This window comes from Hyla sarda, unplaced genomic scaffold (assembly GCF_029499605.1).
Source record: "Hyla sarda isolate aHylSar1 unplaced genomic scaffold, aHylSar1.hap1 scaffold_71, whole genome shotgun sequence".
Lineage (NCBI taxonomy): Eukaryota > Metazoa > Chordata > Amphibia > Anura > Hylidae > Hyla > Hyla sarda.
In genome coordinates, this window is record NW_026610729.1 from 673,438 (window position 1) to 682,500 (window position 9,063).

Sequence of the window (9,063 nt, forward strand, 5' to 3'; positions counted from 1 at the left end):
GCCTCCTGAAGTTCACTGGTCACCTCCTTGGGTCTAATCTGAGTTGTAAAGACTTTAACATCTGTCTGCCTCAGTAAAGCTGCTGTTCCGTACCCTTGCATCGGAGTGATTATTTCCCCTGCGCCTGGCCCAGGAACCAGCAGCCATACCTTGGGTGGTGTAGAGGATAACCATGCCCTGGTGTCACAAACACATAGGGTTAATACCATGTGCCCTAAGGGTAAACAACATCTGCCCTTCCAACACCCTCACCACACATGTTCACACTGGCTAGAGTGAAATTTGGTCCTTGGGGGTCATCAGAACTGGAATAAGGAGCTGGAGGAGGACTTGTTATCTAGTCCCCTGGAGCACTCTGTGTCCTGACAGATGGTAGAGTGCTTTGGTTGGTTCACAAAAACTTGTAGCAAGTTCATACTGTGTTTGTAACTCCAGCCGCCTCCCCGTTAGCCATACCAATCCGCCACATTGTTTACTTTAAGTTATGTTAACATAGTAACCTGTGCGGCTATGTTGCTTGTTCAACTTTCATTAGTCATTTTGAGTTAGGCAAATTATGTAACTTCCACGCTTATGCTACTTTTTGACTTTCCCGAACACATCTGTATGCTGCTAACAGGCCAGAGGAACTGGAAAAAGTAGAGGTAAGGAGATGAGACAACCCCTTGTTAAAATCTGTGATCTTTCCATGTTTGAGTCCAGTGAATGGTCCTATAATAAACATTGTCCACTGGACTTGGAAAGAGCAGGAATTTTAGTCATTAATTACAAGTTATACTGAATTGTTTTCCCACAAAATATATCAATTTGTTAAACATGTCTTGTTGTAGAACATTATGCTGATAGATTAGTAGCATTTTCAGGACATGAGCTAAAAACAGGAGCTGGCCTATGGACTTTTATGGGAGTGTTTTCCAGGCAGAAACTTTTTTTGATATATCAACTGGCTCCGGAAAGTTAAACAGATTTGTAAATTACTTCTATTAAAAAATCTTAATCCTTCCAATAGTTATTAGCTTCTGAAGTTTTCTGTCTAACTGCTCAATGATGACTCACGTCCCGGGAACTGTGCAGTTCCTATGGGGAAATTTTCCCATCATGCACAGCTCCCGGGACGTGACATCATCATAGAGAAGTTAGACAGAAAACTTCAGAAGCTAATAACTATTGGAAGGATTAAGATTTTTTTATAGAAGTAATTTACAAATCTGTTTAACTTTCTGGAGCCAGTTGATATATACATAAAAAAAAGTTTTTTCCTGGAATACCCCTTTAAGCAGAGTGGAGAAGGAGTGGAGCTGTGGTCGTTCACTATCGTAAATGCAATCTCTTACCTATATACTGGTCTGGTGTAATCCTGCCGATGGTCTCAAACTCAGTTTTCAAGGCCCACCAACATTCTTATTTTTTTAATTTTATTCTTTTATTTTTTAACTTTATTGGAATAGAACAGGGAAAATTCCAATCCTGGGCTGTTGGTGGGCCTTGAAGGCTTTGCTCTGCTCTACAGAACAGGAAGCATCCAGTTCTAAGAATTGGTGGCCAAAATAAAAAATAAAAATAAAATTCAGGAATATTTCAAATATTGTCAAATTTTCTACATTCAGTTTATTTTCTTTTCTTTTTTATTTTTTTATGTTCCAATATGTTTAACTTGATTTAAAAACAAAATAGACCATTTTCTGTTGGCACTTAAAGTTGAAAGAAACTGCTTAAAAAGGCTACACTTAAGTATAGGGTGAAGAATAAACTCCTTGATTCATTATAGAGGGGGTTAGATAAAAATATCCCCTCTATTAATTTTGTTCGACAAATAACTGTGTATAGTGTTCACTAGCTTCACTGGTATACATGGTTTCAGATCTTGGGAAGAAAAACTTAAGCTTGCCAAACATCAAAAAATAGAAGAAGCAAAAGAGCTGCAGGTACAGTATGTCCTAAATTTACTCTACAAATCATTCTTCTCATTCTTCTTATGCTTTTTCTTGTACAAAATACTTTTCCTTATCTTTAAAACAGAAAGCTGGGGTTTGCTTCAAAGTTGACAACAGACTTCCCAGCTTAGTCAATCTGAATGAGGATCCTCAGCTCTCTGAAGTGCTTCTATACCTAATAAAGGAGGGCCAAACAAAAGTGGGCAAGCAGCACCCGGGCTCTGATCATGAGATCCAACTTGCAGGAGTCCTTATTGCCAACGATCACTGGTATGTAAATGTCGGGCCAATATGAAGAAAACTGTTTATGTATTTATAAAGTTAGGGTGGTATTTTATGGGCAGAGCCATGTAGGATATACGCACCAATCTAGCAGAACTCCTGACTCATTAAATGAAACTACTACATAGTTTATGAGACACTGCCCGCAAAACAGTTTGCTGTATTGTTTGTGCGAACCTTCATTTCTATCATTGTTGGCTGCACTTCCCCTATAACATGGGGAGATGTGCATTAGGGATGAGCAAATTGAATCTGACAAATCTGAATCTGTTGCGAATTTCAGGAAAAATTTGATTCGTAATGATTCACCGCGATTCGTCCGCATTAATTAATCGCGAATCGCTTAATTAAACGCCATTTAGTGCGGTCCAGGCTCCAGGGGCCGGGCATCTAAAATGGCGGATCTACTTGTGAAGACATGGGGTAAGGAAACCTGGGAAGGCAAGGTGGGTAGTTGGGATGACCCTGAATTGCATGCAGCCTATCAGCAGCCAGCCACCCTTGTGATGTCATCCCTATGCAATTAGCAACATCTTACGGGCACTCACATCAGCATTCTATTACAGAGAGAGAGGGACATAGCAGTGTGTGTTGCACAGAAAAGCATTTTTACAGCAGCGATTCACCTCCCAGTCAATCAGTGCAATTTTGGGTGTAGTAAACAGCAACTCTGTGCTGCAGCACTGGTGTGTACAACAACTGACAAGCGAATAGTAGCCAGCCAGTTAGAGTGAGCTGAGCACTAAAAGCCTATTGTCCTCTTAAATGTAACCTGTGCATACATCTAAGTGGTGTACCATTTTTTTCCGGTTAGTCTTAAGGGCCTCAATACTGTGAAAGGCCAGCCAAAAGTACACACCTGCTAGTGTTGTAGACAAATACTGTTTTAATAGTAGTGGAGCGTATTGTATTTCCCTCATATACGCACTAAGTATGTCAGGCAGAGATGTGCCAGGACGTCCAGAGGCAGAGTAGCAGAGGCCTAAATTCATCAGGCAGAGGTCGCAGCAGACTAGGGGCAAGTGGCAGCAGGAGGCCTGAGCTCCTGGTATCAGCTAGCAGTCGTGTCTCGACCAGCAACCCATTTGCCGTCATTGAGTAGTTAAGACTGTCATCCACTTCAACTCGGGTGACATCTGACACCCCCAGTCAACAGTTGGTGGGTTCCTCAGACACAACCCTCAGTTGGCATGGCCCAGGAGCAGTCCCTGTCCTCCCATTGCCTCTGTCTTATGCTGTTCCCTCTCCTACAGAAGTATCTTATGCTGTGGGTTCAGCTCCACTATTTAGTGAGGACGATCTACAAGAGCAGTGTTTTGCAACCCAGTCCTCAAGGCACACCAAAATTCCAGGTTTTTCAGTTACTCCATTGGAATAGAACAGGGAAAAATTTTAATCCTGGACTGTTGGTGTGCCTTGAGGACTGGGTTGGGAAACACTGTACTAGAGGACAGTCATCAGCTACTGCCCAGCCAAGAAATGGAGGAGACATCTGCCGCTTCTTCTGCTAGGCGACCAAGTAGTGATGAGGAGAGTGGCGTTGGAGGTCGTGCTGCGAGCATTCAGGCTCCTGAAGCAGACACTGTTGAGGAACCTGAGGAGGACATCAGTAACCTGCAGACACAACTTGATGATGATGATGATGATGATGATGATGATGATGATGATGATGATGATGATGCCGATCGCACTTGGGAGCCGGCAGGGCCAGACTGGGGATAAAAAGCAGCCCTGGAAATAATTTCCTACCAGCCCCACAGCATTGCTGCACTGTGGCAGCCGCCAGGGCTGCCTCTTACACAGCTTAAGGAATGGGCCCCTCTTAAGGAAAGTAGACAGGTCCCTTCCCATAGTTTCCCTCATTACACAGGTGCCCGGAGTAGGGAGGTACCACCTGTAGGTAGGTTCCTGTGTACATAACTGCCCCCTGTAGATAGCTACACCCTGTATGCAGTAGCAGCCCCCCTATAAGTAGGGGTTACTCCCAGTATGTAGATCCCCCTGTATATAGTTGCAGTCCCCATATACAGTATTATCCCCTTTAGGTAGTGGTAGCCAGCAGCAGCCCCCTTTAGGTAGTGGTAGCCAGCAGCAGCCCCCTTTAGGTAGTGGTAGCCAGCAGCAGCCCCCTTTTAGGTAGTGGTAGCCAGCAGTAGCCCCCTTTTAGGTAGTGGTAGCCAGCAGCAGCCCCCTTTTAGGGTAGTGGTAGCCAGCAGCAGCCCCCTTTTTGGGTAGTGGTAGCCAGCAGCAGCCCCCTTTTTAGGTAGTGGTAGCCAGCAGCAGCCCCCTTTTTAGGTAGTGGTAGCCAGCAGCAGCCCCCTTTTTAGGTAGTGGTAGCCAGCAGCAGCCCCCTTTTTAGGTAGTGGTAGCCAGCAGCAGCCCCCTTTTTAGGTAGTGGTAGCCAGCAGCAGCCCCCTTTTTAGGTAGTGGTAGCCAGCAGCAGCCCCCTTTTTAGGTAGTGGTAGCCAGCAGCAGCCCCCTTTTTAGGTAGTGGTAGCCAGCAGCAGCCCCCTTTTTAGGTAGTGGTAGCCAGCAGCAGCCCCCTTTTTAGGTAGTGGTAGCCAGCAGCAGCCCCCTTTTTAGGTAGTGGTAGCCAGCAGCAGCCCCCTTTTTAGGTAGTGGTAGCCAGCAGCAGCCCCCTTTTTAGGTAGTGGTAGCCAGCAGCAGCCCCCTTTTTAGGTAGTGGTAGCCAGCAGCAGCCCCCTTTTTAGGTAGTGGTAGCCAGCAGCAGCCCCCATTTTAGGTAGTGGTAGCCAGCAGCAGCCCCCTTTTTAGGTAGTGGTAGCCAGCAGCAGCCCCCTTTTTAGGTAGTGGTAGCCAGCAGCAGCCCCCTTTTTAGGTAGTGGTAGCCAGCAGCAGCCCCCTTAGGAAGGAATAGAAGAGAAAAAACATATTTACCTGGCTCCCGCGCGGTCCTTGGCCTCTTCTCTTCTGTCTTCTTCACCAGTCTGTGATCCAGCACATGATGATGACGTCATTCATGTGCCGGAGCGCAAAGGACGCGCTTGTAGTTCACTGTGTCCAGGACCGGCCATGGAAGCAGGAGACTGCTGTGTATACAACGGGCCCCTGCTTCTGTGCTGAGGCATCTGCAGGGGGGTTCAGCGGGGGCCCGGGGCCCTTACTGGAGTACTGGCTGTACCCCCCTAACGGTGGCCCTGGCTGCATACAAGGTCCTGATACTAATATCAGGCCCTTGTATGAAAGTGTGCATGGGTGGCCCGACCGCGGTACGATCTATAAGAACGGGTCAGGTTGGTGACTGAGCACAGGCCGGCCACTGCGGCCCCAGGGTGAGTGGCCTACCGGGAATTTTCCTGGTATCCCGGTGGGCCAGTCCGGCCCTGGGAGCCGGGTGCAGAAGGGGCTTCATCATAATCAGGAGAAGAGGGTTGCAGGTTGCCAGCAAGGTGGTAGCATGGTTGGCATTCAGCATGCTGGCAGAAGTTGAAAGTCTGGGGCCAAACTTGCCGGGGGGGGGGGGGGGGGGTAGACCACCTGCTTTTCAGCAGCCTACCTTCAAGGGAGATAGTGGAACAGTGGTTCCTGGAGCTGGTGGCAGTAGCAGTCAATCAGTGCGGACTGTTGGTGGGAAAATCAGCTACTCGGCAGGTGTGGCAGTTTTTCATCAAGCATCCGGAGGATGTTAACCTGGCCACATGCAAGATGTGTCTGCAAAAGTTGAAGCATGGCCGTGGTCCCAATGTTGGCACCACGGCCCTGCGTCAACATATGCAGCGTCACCATAAAGCGGCCTGGGAGAACTGTATCTCCGATGTGGTGGTCCAGCCTGCTGCATCACGCCGCTCCCGTTTTCAGCCAGCCAAAGCTCCACCACCTCAGCTGAAGGGAACTGTGTGGCATACCCATCTTCTGTCGCTCCAGATGCTCCTGCTCCTCCTTAGTCGGTCATTCGGCCAGCAATCCATCGGCGAAGCAGTGTCCAAGAGACAACAGTATGCGCCCACTCATCCAATGGCGCAGAAGCGGAGCGTGCTCCTGTCCAAGTTGCTGGTGCTGCAGTCCCTCTCTTTTCAATTGGTGGACTCTATACCTTTTAGAGAACTTGTGGCTTGTGCTGTGCCGAGGTGGGGAGTCCCAAGCTGTCATTTATTTGCGAAGAAGGCAGTACCAGCCCTGCACAAATTTGTGGAACAGAAGGTGGGCAAGTCGTTGAGCTTGTTGGTGTGTACCAAAGTGCACCACAGCGCTGAAGTGTGGATCTGTAACTACGGTCAGGGACAATAAATGTGCTTTACGGCCTACTGGGTGAATGTGGTTCCTGCACAGCCACAAACAGCAACTTGGACAGGTCACGCCGCTTTTGCCTCCACACCCCTAGGCCGTTGGTTCTGTGACAGTGTGCGACTCCGCCTCCTCATCCTCCACAGTGTCCTTAGCCTCCACTGCACTGACAAGTCTGTGCCCCTCCAGCATACCATGTGTGCAGGGCACGGCGGTGTCACGCTGTTCTTCACATGGTTATGCCTTAGCAAACGGAGTCACACAGGGGAAGAACTGCTAAGTCATTAATCAAGAAATCGAATCATTGCTTACTCCATGAAAACTGGCAATGGGAACCATGGTGACCGACAATGGGAAGAACATCTCGTCTGCGCTGCGACAAGGAAGTCTGAGGCATGTGCCCTGCATGGCACACGTGTTCAATCTGGTTGTCAAGTGGTTCCTGAAGTGTCCCCCCCCCCCCCCACCCCACCTGCAAGACATCCTAACAATGAGAAGAAAACTTTGCATGCACTTCAGCAACTTGTACACCGCAAAGCACGCCCTCCTTGAGCTGCAGTGTTAGAACGGTATCCCCCAACATAGTCTGATTTGCAACATTTCCGCACATTGGAATTCCACCCTCCATATGTTGGACCAACTATACAAATAACGAAAAGCCATCATAGATTTCTTGATGATTCAAGCGGATAGGCGAACTCCCCTGTGTAACTTCAATGTCAACCAAAGGCAGCTCATACGTGACACCTGCAGTTTGCTCAGGCCCTTTGAGGTAGCCACATTTTTAGTCAGTTGCCAGGATTACAGGATGAGTCATTCCACTGCTTAATTTTCTACAACACGTGTTGGAAACGATGGCTGGTCAGGGCACTGGAGATGTGGCGCCTACATCTCACGGCCACATGAGCTCTGACGGGGCTAAACTGGAGGGGCACAGTGCAGCACAGTTTAGGTTTTGTGAGATGGACGGTTTTTCTACTCATCTGACAAGAGAGGTGGAGCAGAAGCAGCCAGAGGAGCTAGGGGGTTATGAGGAAGGAAAGACAGAGGACCCAGACACACCGTGGCAGGATGCATTGGAGATGGAGGCATGGAGTCCCTCAGAGTCACTTGCACAAATGGCACGATGCATGCTCACTTGCATAGTGACCTCCAAATTGCCACCATTCGGCAGCGGGATGACTTCTGGCTCTCCAACTTATTGAACCCTCACTACAAAATAGGGGGCTTTTTTTACACCCACTGAGAGGGAGGACAAGCTGACCTACTACAGAGACCTCCTATGTGGTCAGTTGGCTGATGCCTATCTGCCCTATTGCCCATCCTCTTGCAGGTCTGCCCCATTTCCCATCCTCCCTATGCTTCACCTGCATAGTGAAGCAACTCATCAGCAGCAGGTAAACCTGTTGCAGGACCCTAACCAGCAGGTGATGGTATACCTTGACATGCCGAATCCGCTGGACTTCTGGGCAGCCAAACTTGATTTGTGGCTGTTACAAGCAGAGTTTGCCCTGGAAAAGCTGTCCTGCCTGACCAGTAGTGTGCCAGCAGAGTGGGTGTTTAGTGCGGCAGGGGCCATAGTAACCTTAAGGAGAACTAGTCTGTCCACGAAAAATGTGGAGAGGACTGACCTTTTGTGAAGATGACTTGGGCAAGGATCAGCCAGGATTTCCACCTACCAATGCCTGATGCATCAAAGTAGATTGACCATGGTGCCACACCAACACTTCACAAATATGGATAGTGCAAAACATATTTAAGGTGCTGCTCCCCAGTTGGACATTCCTCGGCATCAGACCACAAGTAAGTATTGAGAATATTCTTTAGCTTAAACTTAACTTTTCTTAGGATAAAATATCTGTACCCAAATATTTTTTTAAATAAAATAAAAGGAAAGGTGAGCAAAAAAACACCATGTGCCACATACACCACCAAGTATTGATGTGATGCAAAGACCTCTAAAAGGTGGAAGGGAACAACATATGGTCCGTTGTAACCGGTGGGGGTAAAAACTTCCCCTGTAAGGCCCTACTCTCGCATTTAGTTCCCTTCTTAGCAAGTGTTACTTGTCCTAGAAAGGGTAGCCCCACACAGGAACCTCTCCCTATTTCCACCTACAAACGCTGCCATTTCACAGGGTTTTTAGGTGAAAATAGGGAGAGTTTCCTGTGTGGGGCCACCCTTTTTTGGGCGAGTAACACTTGCCAAGAAGGGAATTAATAATGCGAGAGTAAGGCCTTACAGGAGAAGTTTTTACCCCCACCGGTTACAATGGACCATATGTTCCCTTCCACCTTTTAGAGGTCTTTGCACAACATCAATACTTGTTGGTGTAGGTGGCACATGGTGTTTTTTGCACACCTTTCCTTTTGTTTGATGTCAAAAAAACTTGGGGGTACATCTATTTTATCCTTAGAATATTATTAGAAGTAAAATTTTTACATAATGCATATCCTCAATACTTGTGCACACTAATACTTTTACAGAAGAGAGTTTTCTTCGGCCTACCTGCCTCAGCTACTATTCTGATACTGCCACCCGCCTGATGTTACACATTTGCAAAGTTCTCCTTTTTTTTTCACCCACCTTCGTCACCAGGTAC

At 47.6% G+C, this 9,063-nt stretch overlaps 1 protein-coding gene across 3 annotated transcripts in view; it reads left to right on the forward strand.

The window, feature by feature from the left end:
• Positions 1-9,063, forward strand: part of LOC130344235 (kinesin-like protein KIF14) — a 122,136-nt gene that overhangs the window by 63,958 nt on the left and 49,115 nt on the right. For all 3 annotated transcript variants that reach the window (XM_056554409.1, XM_056554408.1, XM_056554410.1), the window contains exons 13-14: positions 1,862-1,925; positions 2,020-2,204. In XM_056554409.1, coding sequence (XP_056410384.1) covers positions 1,862-1,925; positions 2,020-2,204 — 249 coding nt within the window. The remainder of the gene's footprint in view (positions 1-1,861; positions 1,926-2,019; positions 2,205-9,063) is intronic.